General features: G+C 36.4%; 4 protein-coding genes across 5 annotated transcripts; 1 reads left to right on the top strand and 3 right to left on the bottom strand.

Moving 5' to 3' along the window:
- Positions 1–915: 915 nt before the first annotated feature.
- Positions 916–2,473, bottom strand: LOC121219246 (ATP synthase subunit b', chloroplastic). The gene has a single exon (XM_041097081.1). It carries the CDS (start codon positions 1,725–1,727, stop codon positions 1,059–1,061), a length of 669 nt encoding a protein of 222 aa, XP_040953015.1. The 5' UTR covers positions 1,728–2,473; the 3' UTR covers positions 916–1,058.
- LOC107953774 (uncharacterized) lies at positions 916–4,321 on the bottom strand. The gene is made up of 5 exons (XM_016889178.2): positions 3,301–4,321; positions 3,109–3,208; positions 2,745–2,844; positions 2,572–2,645; positions 916–2,479 (listed from the first exon to the last, which is right to left on the bottom strand). The coding sequence occupies exons 1-5, from the start codon at positions 3,485–3,487 to the stop codon at positions 2,305–2,307; spliced, it is 636 nt and encodes a 211-aa protein (XP_016744667.1). The 5' UTR covers positions 3,488–4,321; the 3' UTR covers positions 916–2,304.
- A 139-nt stretch (positions 4,322–4,460) lies between these two features.
- On the bottom strand, positions 4,461–9,214 carry LOC107953772 (UDP-N-acetylglucosamine transporter UGNT1). 2 transcript variants are annotated; one of them, XM_041097079.1, is made up of 10 exons: positions 7,733–9,214; positions 7,546–7,622; positions 7,291–7,452; positions 7,058–7,191; positions 6,342–6,472; positions 6,191–6,235; positions 5,985–6,082; positions 5,538–5,645; positions 5,068–5,124; positions 4,461–4,955 (listed from the first exon to the last, which is right to left on the bottom strand). In XM_041097079.1, exons 1-10 carry the CDS (start codon positions 7,908–7,910, stop codon positions 4,881–4,883), a joined length of 1,065 nt encoding a protein of 354 aa, XP_040953013.1. In that variant the 5' UTR covers positions 7,911–9,214; the 3' UTR covers positions 4,461–4,880. The 2 variants fall into 2 exon arrangements, with proteins under 2 accessions (XP_040953013.1, XP_040953014.1); XM_041097080.1 differs by having other exon boundaries at positions 4,461–4,852.
- Positions 9,215–10,758: 1,544 nt separating this feature from the next.
- LOC121219244 (probable LRR receptor-like serine/threonine-protein kinase At1g56130) lies at positions 10,759–15,400 on the top strand. Its single transcript, XM_041097078.1, has 19 exons — positions 10,759–11,156; positions 11,305–11,461; positions 11,549–11,620; positions 11,711–11,782; positions 11,927–11,998; positions 12,122–12,193; positions 12,391–12,462; positions 12,571–12,642; positions 12,733–12,804; positions 12,916–12,987; positions 13,062–13,133; positions 13,230–13,301; positions 13,445–13,513; positions 13,611–13,673; positions 13,762–13,806; positions 13,906–13,970; positions 14,055–14,431; positions 14,529–14,724; positions 14,792–15,400. Exons 1-19 carry the CDS (start codon positions 11,075–11,077, stop codon positions 14,968–14,970), a joined length of 1,953 nt encoding a protein of 650 aa, XP_040953012.1. The 5' UTR covers positions 10,759–11,074; the 3' UTR covers positions 14,971–15,400.
- The last annotated feature ends 1,373 nt before the right edge of the window (positions 15,401–16,773 follow it).

The raw sequence follows: 16,773 nt of genomic DNA, 5'->3' as shown, positions 1-16,773 counted from the left end.
AATTTATTTGAGCACTTTCAAAAAGTTTGACTCTTATTTAAGCACTTTGAAATGTTTGACATTCATTTGAGCACTTTGATAAAGGTTAAATCCTTCTATGAATATTTTAAAAAAATTAATTGTAATGTAAACAACCCCTTAAAAAGTTGAGCACCAATTTGAACATTTAACCTACTAAATATGAGAACCTAAGATTAAAGAAATAAATTTCTTTTTTGTTTTTAGTATTACATAATTTCCGAGTTGGCTTTTTATTATATTTTTTAAAAAATTATACGTCAGCATTAAAAAAATGCCATTTTAGTTTCACAAATGCAGCTCATGTATGAACTACAAAAGTCACAGAAAAATCCTTATTTTAACACATTCAAATTTTCTTTTCCTTTATTTAATCATTACCCTTGTGCGGGTAATCTTTGGCTCAATTTGAGCATTTAACCAACCAAATTGTGCAAACTTTTGGCCAATCATTTTCATTCGAGGCAGCAAGAACAGTATAGGTTCTGAAACTGTTCTTTTCTCCCACAGATTCATTGGGTGATATTTGCTTTGTCATTGGTTAATGTTCAGTTTTCATCTATGAAAATCACTGGTAAGTCCAAGCGGCCATTCCAAGGAACCAATTTCTCTTGCTCGAATGTGGCTGATTGTAGTATTCAAAGCATCCTAAATCCTTTGGCTTCCTTGATGAATACTTAAACTAGTAAACCAACACCCCCCCCCAAAAAAAAAAAACCCAAAATTGATTATCACTTGAAGAAAAACTAGTTCATAGATGAATTTAAATCAGAACATAAAGCAACCACACGAGCATAGCCCCATTTAAGTTTCTAAAGTTGCTAACTTTCAATCATCTTACGGAAGTTAGGAACTTGAATAACTGGCGCCTTTGGCAGGTAAATTAAAATCCATAAATAAAAAATAAAGGGTTCAGATTTCATTGGAGTACAGAAAGTTGTCCCTTGTTCTACAATTCAAAATCATATTAAATACACAGATGGTTTCAAAACTATATAAACATTATTGACTCAAAATTAAACCAAATATGAAGTGGGATTTTAGAGAGGAAGCACCTTCTTGACAATATCCTGACTGAGAGCAGCAATCTGGGAATCAAGTGACTTGATAGTCTCTTCTTTTTGATTCTCCAAATTAGCCAAAGCCTCCTGCAATTCAACCTCAACTTTCTTCCTCCCTTCAGCCAGTTTCTCCTCAACTTCCAACTGAGTCTCCTTCTTCATCTTGTTCAAAGCGGCTGCAATCTCAGCCCTTGCAGCTCTCATAATAGCCGCTGCTTGTTCTTCAAGTTGCTTCACTTCCTCAGACGTGTCCTTCACACTGGCAAGTTTCTCCTTTATGGCAGCATCTCTCTCATCCATGAATTTCCCGAGTGGGGTAAAGTAGACCTTGTCAAGAGCAAACATGAGGAACAAGAACTGGACCATCATGATGGGGAGGGTTAAGTTGAAATCGAAAAGAGCGGCCTTTTCTATTTCTGCAGCAAGAGAAGGTGGGGCAAAGGATAAAGTGGTGACTGTGAAGAGGGAGATAGATTTGAGAGTGGTGGAGGAGAGTGAGGGGATTTGTTGGGTTTTCAAGAACTTTGGGGTGGGGAGTTTTGGGAGGGAAAGTTGTGGGATTTGTTTGAGTTTGGGTTTGGAAAAGAAGGATGATGAAGCAGCAATGGAGATTACAGGCTTTGAGGAAGCCATTATCATGCTGGCCATGGCTTCTGGTTTGAGGAAGTAAGGGAAATGACAGACTCTTTTGAGTTTTAGATGTCGATACGATGTGAGATTGTGTTGTGCAAATTGAAAGGAAAAAAGGTGGGGTTTTTTTTTTCAATTTTTTGTGGAGATGGTGAGCTTGAAGTTTTGCAGAAGGTTATCTCATTCTTTGCCACACAAATTGATGAGGTTATGGTGGACTGAATGACTGGGTCAAGTGGTGTGGGGAAAGTGGGCTTTGGATCAGATAATGGGTCAAATGGTACTTTTTCATCGACCCAATAGAAAATTTGGGGTTCTTTGTTCCATCATAGTTGGGTACACCAAAGATTCAAAGGGCTCAAAAAAATTGGAAATTTAAATGAAAATCAAAGTTACAAATCCTACCCTAAATCAAAATACTAGATGTTGATGATGCTAACTAAATTTGTATTCAAATTTTCAGTAAGATGTGACAGCATGTTGAGAACTAAAAGAGCAGGAAAAGCCTATATAAATGTCAAATCTAATCGAGTTGAACCGAACAGAATTGAGTATGCCATTACCCTAAAGCTGTAAAGATTTTTCATTGAACTTTTCACAAGAAAGCACACATACTACGGCAACCTCGGTATTTGAAAGTTCCTGCTCTTTTAAGGGTTGGAAGCTTTGAACATGTGGACCGTAACTGTTCACACTTGCTTTTTTGTGTCTCACTATCCTTGTATCCTTCTTCGTTATTAAGTTCAGCCTCCACAGAGCTTGATAATGGCCTGCATATTTCGAATACGATGACAGGATTATAGCACTATGGATGATATCCTAATATAAATAGCAATACTTTTACTGATGTAAAGAGCCTTACGTGTATGAATGATCTTGAGGAACAGTCTGTTTAACTTTTTGAACCTTTGTCGAGATATGCCTAGTGAAATGAAGCTGAAGAGGAAAAAACGAATAGAGATTGACACATTTAATTGTGGGACAAAAATATGATAACAAACAATGTTGTAAGAGCAGAGGAAACATGGGACAAACCTGATCATCATCCTTGATGCCATACTTTTCGATAAGATCAGCGTCTGTGATCAACTTCACATCACCATAAGACAAGCAAAAGTGTCCCCAAACACGTCCCCTCCATGATGTATTATGCAGATTCATATGAATTCATATCACAAAAAAGCAATACAATGTCAATAACACAGATCAATTCGCCCATAGGTAGAGTAGCCAAACTTGAATATTAGACATCACGTGCGGGCAGGGTAACAAGCAATAACAACAAAACGAATTGGGTATGATACTACATTAAGAATCTGGCCTAGAACCAATTTGCATGCATGAGAAGCCAAACTTGAATAGGGAAGGGATTTTCAGACAATGAAATAAGTGAAGTTACCATGAAATCTTGTCAGGACCTTCGTCTGGCATATGACAAAAGACATTCTGGACTCCCAGCTTGAGATCTGCAACGGTAGCCGACTTTAAAACTTCAATAACTGCAAGAAAAACAGATGTTAATGGAACACAAAAATAAGTGAAATGTAATTATGGCATTTCGGATGGGAAAAGAAAGGAGAGAAAAAAGTACCAAAGGAAGAGCCATCCAATTTGCGAATGGAGAGATTGAGGGTCTCTTCAGGAAGCTTAGAATAAGAGAAAGATTCGTGAGTTGAACCATCGGCGGCAACCGCAGGGGATGATGAGGTTGACTTCCCTGGAAGCCTCTCCAAAGAAGCTGTTGAGGTAGAAATTTCCTCCACTTCGAGTCCCGACATGCTGTCAATATGTCAAGAAGAAAACAGAAGAAACAAAAACAAAAAACAAAGCAAAACAACTATAGGAAAATATATAGAAAAGGACCGGGAGAATATATCGGGTGGGGTCCCTGAACACACCAGATGTCAAAGGCTCAACCCATTTTAGGGAGAAAACTTTGATTCTTTGGCGACATGGGACGACCTTTGTGTGTCGTTGGAGATTCAGAGAAAGGAGGGAATGGGCGTTTCTCGTTACTTCCTATATTTGCTATATTTGGAAGGCTTTTCAGGGGACAAATGGAACTGAGAGGAGATTGACAGTTTGAGAATCTCAAGGGTCAGGTTCTCATTTATTACACACGCCCCCAGTTTTTTTCCTTTTATAATATACATATATTTGGTATAAATGCTTCTTCAATTCACCTTTCAAGCCATTTGGATGCCGAGAAAAACCAGACAATTACTCAGGAAAAAATGTGATTGTCGATGTGACTCACTCTGCCAAGAGCCCTACAAGTTCACAGGCTGAGGGTTACATTACACATTGTCTCCTTACATTGCCGAAAGTTTTGGCAAGTTAACGGAGTGTTTGATTAGGTGAAAACACGACAATTGAAGAGTACCATGGCATATAAGTCATGACTTTAAGGGAAGATGCCACCACTTGCCATAAGCCATCAGATCAAATCCAACCATGCGCAAACTCTTCAATTGGCACATGATTCCACCTATTTAGGCACTACCAGGCACCCCACTCTATGAACCATCATGAATTTCTACAAAGTAGAAAAACAGAACCCTGACCAAGAACAATATCAAACTAGTTGAAGGTTCGTAACCCTCGAAAGAGTTCACTATGTACTCTAAAAAAGAACATTTGAATGTTCCAGTTATAAAACTACATATCCATCTATAGTTGCAGCCTTTCAGGTGTAAATAGAATCGCAAAGCTTCTGGCATATAATCAGTTCAAATATAAAACGAAATGAAATAGGGGAACTTCAACATTTTCCTTTCCATTTGAGGAAAAAACATGGAAATCCCAACTATAAGAATTTGACAAAAAGAACAAGAAAGAAAGGAAGTAAGAAAAATGATCCCGAAAAGAGATATACAGTAGGAATAGTTGTAAGCTATCCTAACTCTTCACTATTACAAAGTTTCACCAAATTTAGTACTCTTGTGACCCCGAGGGAAGGAAAAAGGGAAGACAAAAAATGGTGAGATGATCAGGCTGCAGAGTCATCAGCTACGTTGGCTCTAACCGCAAGGGATGTCAAAACTTTGGATAAATCTCCATTCCTTTTAGAAGGCTATCTTACTTCCAACAGCTCATAAGCACTTTGATTGAACAAAGGTAAAGCAGAAATCAGCAACCTACAACTAGACATTTTTGTTAGCCTGAAGTCAGTTATTTCCCCACAAGCTTGTAGTAGGCATACAAACCAGAACCAACAAACCCCAGCAATTGCCCGATAACATTCAGCTGTAACAAAAATAAATAGAGTTCCTTTACAAAGTGCAACTTAAAAGGAGAGAGACAAATTTACATTTATGCCAAATGTTAACTAGCAGTAACAATAAGGTAGTGCACTTACAATATCAAAGGGAAGCCCACCAAAAAGCATCCAGCCAAGTCCAATGGTAAAAAGATCCTACAACCACAAATTAATTAGCAAACCAGAGAACAAATTTGGAAATATGCGCCTTTTTTTTTCTAACAAAGGAAAATATGTACTTGTATGTGCTGCATGACAGTAAATGAGGCCAAGCAAGATATCTAGAAAGTTCATTTATACATGGAGATGAGAAATGCATCATTATACCCTAATGGTCAAATCAAATGCGAAGTCAGACAGCTTAAAACTTTTAATAAATAATGCATTTAAAGGAGTTCAGTGCTTGGAACTTTTTGGGGGGCCAACATTTGGTGGAACTTTATTCTGAAGATTCCTCAATTAAACACAATTAGCAACAATGAGAATGAAATTGCAGATCATTATACATGACTGCCAGACTGTAAGGAGGGGAATGCATGAATCATGATTGGAGACGAGTGTAAGCATACCTTCAGATTCCCACAAATGGTTTGTGTAACTGCCGAATTGAGAGTTGTGTTCAAGAATATAGTGTAATTCAAGAAGAAAGCTAGCATACACGAAAGAATCAATACGGCCTGTCCAGAAAGAAGGGGGAAAATGTATCACCATTGTAAGAACCATATTGAGTTATTTAAGGTGAAGCTAAAAGGCACTGCAACAAGAGGTAAACTGGACAGTGTTTCAAGTTTTCTGAACTTCAAGAGACTAATACAAGGCATAAACATATCAAATGTTAATAATCCTTCAAATGATTGAAAAGAGAATGGTTATGAAGCAAATCATTGTGGACTATGCATTAATATATGCAACTGTCGTTTATAAAAGAGTTCAATTACCAACAAACAGGCAATCCCCAAACATAAAAATAAATATTCATATTGATACAGCAGCTAGCTTGAGAGCGCAAAACATACCAAAAAACCAGGTGACAAGAGGTGAGGGAAATTCATTGTAGTCTTCAAATCACCATGAAGAAATGTCCACACTAACAAAATCGGTCCACATATTATACCTATTATAAAAAAAATCAGTTAATCATAAAATAGCTCTTAACTGAGACCAAAAGTTAAGTGACCATGGAATAAAAGAAAATGTAATTCAAGCTGGAGTTATAAGTTACCGTTACACCACATAAGCCCAAAGCTATTAAGCCCACTAGATTTCCCTGAAAAAGAGAAAAATAGGCAAGCACACAATAATTATGCCAAAACAGAGAAGGGGAAATGTAGTTAAAAGAATAAAAGATAGAAAGAAAATGGAGAGAATGCTACCAATTCGGGCAATGGTTGCAAGATATATAGCTGTAGAGATGTTGGCCAAGAAAACAATAGCGTATCCATAAAAGTCAAATGACAAGTCACGAGCTCCCGCAACAAATGCACCAATAACAATCAATCCAACACTGATAAGATCTTTAAATTTTTTCAGTTGAAGGAAGATATCAGAAACATGGCTATTCAAGCAAAAGGTCTTTCAATATTTCCCATTAAAAAGTAAAATTTTTATGCAGCTAAGGTTTTAAAAACCACTTAGTTGAACTCTCACAATAGAAAATTTGTATAACTAGAAGTTATGTCAAGTAATAGTAGAAGGAAGAATTCCCTATCACAGCCACGATCTTACAAATGGGAGCACATTTTACTAATATCTGCAATGACCATAGAAGAAATGGAACTGAAAAGCCAAAGATTGGGCTTGAGTCCAACTCCAATGAGAGCATATCAAAACTATGATAAGCCCTTTTATTGGTCAGCTTAAAATTTTGTATTAGCATTCTCATCAATGAAAAACAACCAAACAAAACTTATGTTTCAAAATCATACTCTAGCAGCAACTTGGTCAAACGCAATGTAAGATGCTCTAAATAAATTTCAGAACAACCTGAGCTACAGACATTACTAATCATCTTCCCTAGATTTTCTTACTTTCAACAAGATAACATTTCCTAGAGAAGCAACAGCAAGAAAGGGATCGAAGTAGCAGTTACCTTCCAACTATAGATGATGTATACTTCTGTCCTGCGAGGAGAAACTCCACAATCATCGTAAAAACAACAGTGGTTCGCCTAAGAGTAGTGTACATGGGAACATTTACTCCACGAATAGACTCAACAGTGACTAGCTTTCAAGGAGAAAGAGGAAGAACCCATAACTTTTTTATCAGCCAAATATTTAAAAAAAAAAGTAAACGATTATCCAATGGGTCGAAACATAATAATACCATGTAAAGCAAATAAGTTCCTGCAAGAGGAAGGGTATGAATCAAAGTCTTCAAGGGAACCAAACTCGTGTTGCTATCAGAAATGGTTAAAGATTCATTGTTTGCGAAAGATATCATCTTCCACCGTCTCAGTGCATAGAGAAAGGTACACGAACTTATCATCTACCGAAGAAAGGATACAAGATAATTCCAAAACAATTATGCAAAAAAACATATACGAATAATATAATTGAAATGAATTTTTTTTATTTTTACCTGAAAGAGTGTAATTACATTGGCACAGGGGAAACCATAAGAAGATAAAGCTGCTTTATTGAACAGTATCAAAAGCACTGCAACAAAAAAAAACAATTTAACCAATAAAAAAGCGATCAGAGAACTGAAAATTATAAAAAGAAAAAAAATGAAACAAAGAAGAGGGAAAAGGGAAAAGGGAACGAACCAGCGCAAGACATGTAATAGATGGCGGCGTAGGCTCCTCTCTTGGTCATGGCGGATCCTTTGAAAATCCTCTCATCTCCTCTTTTGAGAAGCCTTTCTTTTTCTTCTTCTTTGTCTATCGGCGGATCCGAAACCGGAAGCATCGGGTTCTTGAAGGAATTCGTCGCCATCATTGACATTTATTTGCTCTTTCGTTCTCGTTTTTTTTTACTTTTTTTTTTGTGAGTTTTGGAAGACGACGACTTCAAGCGATGGCAGTTAAGAGTGAGGAGAGCCAACCTTCGTAGCACGGCAACGACAAGTACGATGGCTGAGTCACTGAATCAGGAACTCGAACAGGGACCTAGTCACCAATTAGGCCCAATTCGTTTGAATATTCCACGTCTTTCCTCTGATCTTATCAACTTTTAGAAACAATTAATTGGGCCCAAATGCAAATCCGGGGCCTTTTTTAAGTGATATAGTTCATGTGTAGAGTCTAGTTCAGTGAGAATAATGCAATTTAAAGAGGAGATGTGGTACACTTATCAAAAATCTGTACTCAACAGCTGTCCTAACAGCTGTCATGAAAGTATTGGTCACCGAGGCGTTGGCTCGGGTTTTCCTAAAAAAATTAAAAGAAAAAAGAAAATGAAAGGCCACAGATAAAATCCTAAGCAAGCAAAACCAAAAATAAAAAACTGAAGAAACATAAATTCTATAAACACATTTCCTCTTCTTTGCATCTTTAGACGTTTTAATGGAGTATACTGGCCGTTCCTTTCCATCACTGTAAATGATCCCATTGAATCACTATAGCAATGTTTAACAGTCACGTCCCACGACTTGGTTAACCATTTTCGAATCTGCCTGAGCAAACCCATACTCTCTTTGCCCAACATATTGGCCACCCATAGATTATCAGTCTCTCAAATCAGCTGTCTAATATTCAACGCCCAAGCTCTTTGGATACCTTCAAAAACACCCCACAATTCCGCTTCCATCGCAGAGCATATGCCAATACGTTTGAAGAACACCTCCAGCAGCCGCCATACTGTCCGATCGCCTCAAAGCCCGTCAACAGGAGGAGGGGACCAGCAGTCCCACGTTGGAATTCTGCTGTTATTTCCAACAGCAGGCACGTTTCTATTCATTGCTGGAAGGAGATGAGAACATTGCTGGAGGCTCCAGTTCAATATCACGACCAGGATCGAAGATACGCCTACACCGGTCCTTCCAAAGTCCCCAACATATAAACCCGAATAATAGATCCCGATCCGAAAGGGTCGAAAACCGCTGTGAGCTGCCAATAATACTCAAAATCCATTCGCTAATATCAGCTTGAACTATCGACGATCATAAGCCTAAAGCTATTTAACCAAAAGGAAAGAAATTAAAGTCATTGTGGTAGAGTCCATATTAGCTTAATAATTGACCGTGCAACAACAATTTTTTTTTTCATTGTATAGCAAATCGTTGATAACAAATATTTTTTTTGAATATTAAACAATTAAAAAGTGTAATTTAGAATGAACGAAAATAATAAAAACTCAATTTTGAAAGAAATTGTAAAAAATGAAAAAAAAAATCCTAAAACTATTCTTGTAGTAATAAAATAAGCTTCCTTCAAAATCGCAACTTAATTGGAAGCTTTGAATATCAATGCAACATAAAAGCACATAATAATGTCAGTGCCGGTTATAACTATTAGATGCAACGGCAATGGTAACTTAGGGAACCGCTGAAAGACTATTATAACTTACTTTATTTGGTTGACATATGATTTATGAGAACTTTTAGCATCCTATTAGTGAAAACTCATCATGCTAGAATCAAATCAAGTGTGATTTAAGTTCTTATAAATAAGAGTTTTTATATTCCCGGTGTTTTGTGAGGAGATTATTTTTGCTCTTATATATATAAATAAGTACACTTGGCTCAATTGTATCCTAACCAATATATGACAAGCAAAACCAATGAACTCTTAATGGGTATGAAAGCAAGCTGCTTGACACCATCATTGATTGATTTGCAATCAAGATAGAAGGTTCATGATTTCTTGCCTTCTATGTTGGATGATACAAATTATACCTATTGAAAAGTTACAACGAAAGTTTTTATAAAATCTATGAATGAAAAAGCTTCACGCTCAACTCTAACTAACTAAGAACCTCCAAGATGTGTCTAGTATAAGTCAACTCCAAATTTACTTAGATCGTTAGGGAAAAAAACTAGTGAATGCAAACTCCAAGGATTTTAATGCAATCTTCTATGGTATTGATTCTAAAGAATTCAGGTGAATCTCTAAATGCATTACTATCGAAGAAACTTGGACTATTCTTAAAAGTACGAACAACCAATTGCACTAGCTCGAAGATTATTAGATAAGCTTGTATACAATGGTCAAATGTTAAGTCTTAGGATTTGAATTTTAATTTAACGTGATTAATGATTATTTTATTTTTCATTAATTTATCATTATCGTTAGACTCGTCGTTATAGTTATGTTTGAATTTAAATATATTTCACCATTTTTAAAAATTTCACCGTTATAATACTTAATTTCACTAATACAATCTTTTTTATTAACTTATCATTATCTTTAAGCTCACCATTATATTTGAATCTGAACACATATTTTATAATTAATTTCATCGTTACAATACCTAACCCTATGGCTACCATTAGTTTTGAGATCCTTCTTTAGTGTATGTGATCTAAATATATTTTTAATTATTTATTTTAAATTTGTATTTTAATTTAATATCTTTAATAGTTATTTTAATGTATTTTAATTCGATTAAATTTTAATCTTATTTAATTTGATTGTTGCACTAATTAATCTCATTACCTCAATCTTATTGAACCGACCCAAAGTCTAAGTCTAAAGTAATAAAGAAAAGGTTAGTTATTATGTTAACGTCAAAGAACATAAAACAAGCGGTAAAATACAAGCATTAGCTTTTTTCCATGGAAAAATATCGACAAGATTTTTCGATTGACTCTGTTCTGGTCTTCGTCTTCCTATAATACAGTAATACTTTTTAATGAAGGGAGTAAAAAAAAAAGCCTCCTGAACTCATGGCTCTGCCTAGTCTTCTTTGTCCTTGTCTTACACCCCTTTTTGCTGATTCTTTCACTTGTAAATATTGTATGGCCGGCCTTCCCCTTCTGTATTTATTTTTGAAAACCTAACCGAAAACTAATCTGATATGAGTTGAAAGTTAAATATCAGATTATAGAAAATCCGAGGCACACAAAGAAAAAAACCCAAAGCTTGGACTTGGGACAACCCCACTTTAAAATAGTGTGTGTATATATATATACACCTTAGTTCTTTCATGTTTTCTATAGCTATTCTGATATGGGGCTCCTTAGCTTTACTTTGTTGATCCTTGGTTTGTTTCAGCTTGTTTCTGCACAACAAAACACTGATCCAAATGAAGGTCTATAAGCAAAAACCATTACTTTTTATAGATGTTATGATTATATTTCAACTGGTACTTGGCATTCTAACTTGCATGTCAGTGTTTGGAGTTTGCCAATGTTTATGGAAAAATCTGAATCTTCTTATATGCTTTTTATCTTTCACAGTGGCTGCCCTTAGAACGCTCATAAATTACTGGAACTTGGGAAGTAAGATAAATCTAACCATTGACCCTTGCAACCAAAATGCATCATGGACCTCTGAGGATTCAAATCCTCGTGTTGCTTGTGACTGCTCCAGCAATATTTGTCACATCACTCATTTGTCAGCACCACCATGGATAATTTTTTTATTCACCATTTCACTTCTGTTTTAGTTTTATTAACCTGAACTTGTTTTAAACATTTGCAGGAAGATTTATGCTTTGGATATCAAAGGTGAGATACCCAAAGAACTGTTTGAGCTTAAGGAGCTGATGGACTTGTATGATACTAAACATTTTTGAACTTTGGTCCCCCTTTTTTTTAGCCTTTGTTTGAAATTCATTAATCTGGTATCTTACCTTTGATACAGGAACCTCGGTCAGAACGTGTTAAACGGTTCCATTCCGGCTGAAATCGGACAACTATCGAAGATGCAATACCTGTAACTGTCATAACTTGCTAATTTGAAGTTTACTGATGAGCTCATGGATATGATGGACTAATGCATTTTTATGATCCAAATCTGTTTTATATGTAAAGGAACTTGATTTATCACTAACATCCTTTTGTTTGAACAATTCAACAGAAGCTTAGGCATAAACAATCTAACAGGTGCAGTGCCCCCAGAGCTTGGCAATTTAAGCCAATTACATTCCCTGTTAAGTTCATATCTATCTGCAATTTCTTGAATATTTTTCTTATTTTTGGTTTGTTTTAAAATTAACCAATTTAACCAAGTTCATTGTTATTATTATTCTTTTTTTGTATTTTTGTGTTACAGGAGTTTTAGCTCCAACAACTTCTTTGGACCATTACCCAAAGAGCTTGGAAATTTGACATCGTTGCAACAGCTGTAAGTAGCCTAAAATTTAATCTGTTTGACAATATCTCTTGAATGCTTGTGCATGCTATGTCTATGTTACTCGGACTCGTGTCTGAGTCTCACTTGCACATAAGTGAAAACTGAATTAAGCATTGATATAACAACTTAAAATCTACCCCCAGTTTTAAGAGCTATCATTAACTTACCATGTTTCTATTTGCTTTTAGGTATATTGATAGCAGTGGAGTGAGTGGATCAATACCTGAAGAGTTTGCAAATTTGAAATCCCTTCAGATTCTGTACTTATCTATTGATTATTGGAAGCAGCCTTTAAAATATATCTTCCTCATAGTAGAAATACAAAAGGAATTTGTTCGAAAGCTCATGTTTTTATGTTGACATGCCAGCTGGGCTTCTGATAATCGTTTAACTGGGAAACTGCCTGAATATTTTGGTACCTTCACAGAATTCAGAGACATGTATGAATATGGCTTTCATTTTAACTATATGATTCTTTCTTCAGAAATCATACTAGACAATCGGTTTTTTATAGTTTTTTTCATTGACAGGCGACTTCAAGGAACATCTGTTGAAGGTCCGATCCCGAGCAGCTTTTCGGCTCTAACGAAATTGGAAGATCTGTAAGGCCTATTTGATTGCCTTTCTTGCAGAGATTTCCCTTTTTATTTTTTATAGAATTCATTTTAATTATATGATTCATTGTATGTTTGATTCATATTTTTAATTTATAGGAGAATTGGTGATCTAAGAGGGGAAGCTTCATCTCTTGATTTTTTGGATAGCCAAACAAGTTTGTCCACACTGTAAGAGTCTTTCTGTTTTTTCAGCTGTTGTAATTGCTGTCATATGTTAATGTCACTTGCAATGTTAAATGCAGATCTTTGAGAAATTGTCGACTGTCGGGACAAATTCCAGAACGTATTGGCAAATTCACCAACTTGAAATACCTGTAAGCCTTATTTAGTTCAGCTATGCACTGAAAGAGATTTAATTGTTCAGTCATTACATGACATTCATATTTATCTGGACAAAATCATGATCTCAGGGACCTTAGTTTCAACAAGTTGACAGGCCAAATACCTACCTCTTTCCGGGGATTCTCTTCATTACAGTTCTTGTAAGTCATCTAAAAGCTTCATGTCCTTAAATTTGAATGATCTTATGCGTAGAAACATGAATATCTCGATCCTTAAGTGACTTGGGGGAATAATGAGCAGTACAGGTGCAGCATCAATTCATCTGATTATACTTATATTGCAGGTATCTTGGAAACAACAACTTGAGTGGGGAGTTGCCTGAAGACATTATAACTCCAGAGCTCATTGCACTGTAAGTGTGGTTTCGAGTTATGTCAACGGTTTTCAAGTTGCTTCGCATGACCTTAAGCTTAATTCTCATGACACTGAATGATTGTTTTTCATTGCAGAGATGTTTCATTCAATCCCCTTTCCGGAAATTTACCAACACAATTCGCTAAGCCGAAATCAATGTAAGTTTCATCTTTCCATTTCAACCATATGGGATACCCCTAGTGCTAGCCAAATGCTCATTGATATTCTCCTGTTGCTCATATTCAGCAATGTTGTTGGAACCTCTATCAATGCAAATGGATTACAGGACAAGTAAGCAAATAATTCCATGCAAATTGGAGTTGCATTTAATGATTTCTTATGATATTTTAACTAGCTTTGGCAAATTTATGTCAATGGTGATGAATATAGGAAGGTTTCTGGGATGTTGAACTGCATCCAAGGCAAAACCAAGTGCAAAAACAAGGGCTCATCCAGTGAGTGTAGCCTTCCATCTTCTCCTTTATGTTCTTTTTATCATTCTTCAGCATTGAATAATGAGAATCAACCAATATGTGCAGCTTCATTTTCTATCAAGTGTGGAGGCACTGCTCAAAAGTCTGCATCTGGAATTGAATTTGACGACGACTCCGAAGCACTCGGAGCTGCCGCATTGTATACAAGCACGGACGAACAATGGGCAGTAAGCAATGCTGGAAATTTCATTTCGAACCCAAAGGGAAATAGATATGTAGCAATGACAGATTCTCAGATAACAGAAACTTTAGAATCAGAGCTGTATAAGACCTCAAGGATCTCACCTAGTTCCTTGAGGTACTATGGTCTTAATCTAAAGAATGGAAAATACAGTGTTGAGCTTCATTTTGCAGAGATAGAAATGGAGGACTCTTCGTCCTGGAAAGGTCTTGGGAGACGCTTATTTGATGTTTACATTCAGGTATGTTGGCAAAAAATAAAAATAAAAAAGGAAGAAAGCTCTATCTTTAGCATTTTCAAGTTGCAGATTATTGATTACTTGATAAATTTGTTTTAAGGGTGAGAAAGTTCTTGAAGATTTCAATATCCAAAAAGAGGCTGGTGGATCCAAAAAAGCCTTGGTAAAAACATTTGAGGCAAATGTGACCAACGCAATCATGGAAATTCACTTCTTCTGGGCAGGAAAAGGCACTTGCTGTATTCCATATCAAAGCACATATGGTCCCTTAGTATCAGCAATCCATGCATCTCAAGGTTAATTTTTCTGTTTTCCCCTTCATAATCATTCAATTTTGCTGCATACTAATAAATTTTTTTGCAGTATCTGAAGCTGCGGATGCCTCTTCAAGCCGCAAACGTGTTGGACGAATAGCCGGAATAGTAATCGGAGCTGTCGCCGGCGTTGTGATTCTGTCTTCTGTATTCTACTTATGGTGGAAGAAGGATCCACAGGGTCATATGAGAATTTTCACAGACTCACCAAGGAAACCATTAAAATAGTTCCATTGTATACATAAATGGACCATGTCCGTATACATATATGGACGGTTGAAAACTATAATGTAAAGGCATTTTGCTTGATGTGGGTATCTCAAGGTGGGATCATATATTAAATTATGTAATCGCTATCTTTCGCTTGCTTAGCCCCACTATTGTGTAATTTTATGAATAAAAAGTTGGGGTTTCTAGTGGCTTTCGCATTAGTACTGTTTTTCATTGTTTTTGTTTCTTTCTTGGTGTCCGGATGTTGGTGAATAAAAGTAGGACCATCTTTGTTTTGTCCAATAATGGACCGGCCAAAAAGTCTTTTCTGATAAAAGTGCCTTTAGGGTCCGGATATTTTTTCAAACTTCATTGAAGTAGGGTTCAAATTTTGGTTTACTGTAAAATAATAAACAATCGTGGTGTAACATAGTTAGTGATAGCCGAATCACCGTTTGCTTTGCTTTGTAGATTTTTCTTATAAAACACTCCCCAGGTATAGCGTGTATAGGTTGATATCTATTTCGGATTTTTTTATTCAAATTTTATTTAAGTTGGGTTCATATCGACCCAAAATCATGTTCCCTGAGTTGCTTATTGGTTGGATAAGGGCTTGTATTACCAAGCCTAGATTCTTTATTGTTGTTAATGAGGTTTATTTCTGGAGAAAAAGGAGTGAGACATGGGACCCTTAGGAGTGAGACATGGGACCCTTTGTCCCCCTATGAATATTCTGTCAGGACTTCTCAACAAAGCTGGAGATTGGGGAAGTTTTCATTACCATCCTAAGTGTAAAAGAATTGGTGTCACTCATCTCTGATTCCTTGATGACTTTTTGGTCTTTGGGAAAAGCTCTTTGGAGGCAAATGAAGTTGTTAAGAATGCACTGGACTTCTTCTATAAGATAATGAACTCTGGAAAATGTGAAATTCGAGGATTGGTCTAGAAGAACTTTCATGTATTATAGATAGAACTGCCATGAAGATAAGAATGTTGCTTGTGAGATATCTTGGAGTTCCATTAGTTACTAGGTGCTTAAGGGAAGGTGAATGTGGTCCATTGGTTGAGAAAGTCACTTAGAGGATTCGAAGTTCGACTACTAAGTTTCTTTCATTTTCAGGTAGATTACAACTTATTTTGTAACACTCCTAACCTGAATTCATTGCCAGAATAGCGTTACGGAGCATTACCGAAGTTTACAGATCAAATAAACAGATATTTCATATAAAATAACATTTATATCAGAAACCAATCAAAAACAAATATATTGTCACTTATGCGAGCCCTCGAGGTCCAAAATACACTTTAGAAATAAATCAGGACTAAATTGGATACTCAAAGAATTTTATGGAAAACATTAAAATTTTTCAGAGGTGCAGGGGACACACGCCCGTGTGGCTAGGCCATGTGGCTCACATGGTCAGGAGATACGCCCGTGTCTCAGGCCGTGTGGGTATTCAAAATAGGGGCACACGATCGTGTCCCAACCCTTGTCCATACCCGTGTAACTCTCTGACTTGGGTCACACGGCCAAGCCATACGCCCGTGTGCTAGGCCGTGTGAGCATTTGTTTTGCGCAAATTAAAGACACAAGGGGACACACGGCTGAGACACATGCCCATGTCTCTGCCCGTGTGGACAAAATAGGCCATTTTCCTAGCCACATTTCTTACCCAATTTGTCATCAACCTAAATCAACATTTTAGACATCAACAAGCCATAACAAGGCAATCAAATCAAGCCAAAATCAATACTTAAACATATAATACTATCACATACCAACAACATGCCCTTAGGCTCTTTAAATGACAACATAACTCA

This window comes from Gossypium hirsutum, chromosome D07 (assembly GCF_007990345.1).
Source record: "Gossypium hirsutum isolate 1008001.06 chromosome D07, Gossypium_hirsutum_v2.1, whole genome shotgun sequence".
NCBI lineage: Eukaryota > Viridiplantae > Streptophyta > Magnoliopsida > Malvales > Malvaceae > Gossypium > Gossypium hirsutum.
Note: the sequence above shows the minus strand (reverse complement) of the source record. Positions and strands in the feature narration are given on the sequence as shown.

Coding starts and splice junctions, on each gene's coding strand:
- LOC121219246 (XM_041097081.1), bottom strand. CDS start 1,727: ATGGCCAGCATGATAATGGCTTCCTCAAAGCCTGTAATCTCCATTGCT.
- LOC107953774 (XM_016889178.2), bottom strand. CDS start 3,487: ATGTCGGGACTCGAAGTGGAGGAAATTTCTACCTCAACAGCTTCTTTG. Junction 2,845..3,108: donor GGTCCTGACAAGATTTCATG/GTAACTTCACTT, acceptor TACATCATGGAG/GGGACGTGTTTGGGGACACT. Junction 2,480..2,571: donor CCTCAAGATCATTCATACAC/GTAAGGCTCTTT, acceptor CGAAATATGCAG/GCCATTATCAAGCTCTGTGG.
- LOC107953772 (XM_041097079.1), bottom strand. CDS start 7,910: ATGTCAATGATGGCGACGAATTCCTTCAAGAACCCGATGCTTCCGGTT. Junction 6,083..6,190: donor TGGGCTTATGTGGTGTAACG/GTAACTTATAAC, acceptor TTTTTATAATAG/GTATAATATGTGGACCGATT. Junction 5,125..5,537: donor CCATTTGTGGGAATCTGAAG/GTATGCTTACAC, acceptor TTGTGGTTGTAG/GATCTTTTTACCATTGGACT.
- LOC121219244 (XM_041097078.1), top strand. CDS start 11,075: ATGGGGCTCCTTAGCTTTACTTTGTTGATCCTTGGTTTGTTTCAGCTT. Junction 12,643..12,732: donor TTCACAGAATTCAGAGACAT/GTATGAATATGG, acceptor TTTCATTGACAG/GCGACTTCAAGGAACATCTG. Junction 13,514..13,610: donor ACTCCAGAGCTCATTGCACT/GTAAGTGTGGTT, acceptor TTTTCATTGCAG/AGATGTTTCATTCAATCCCC.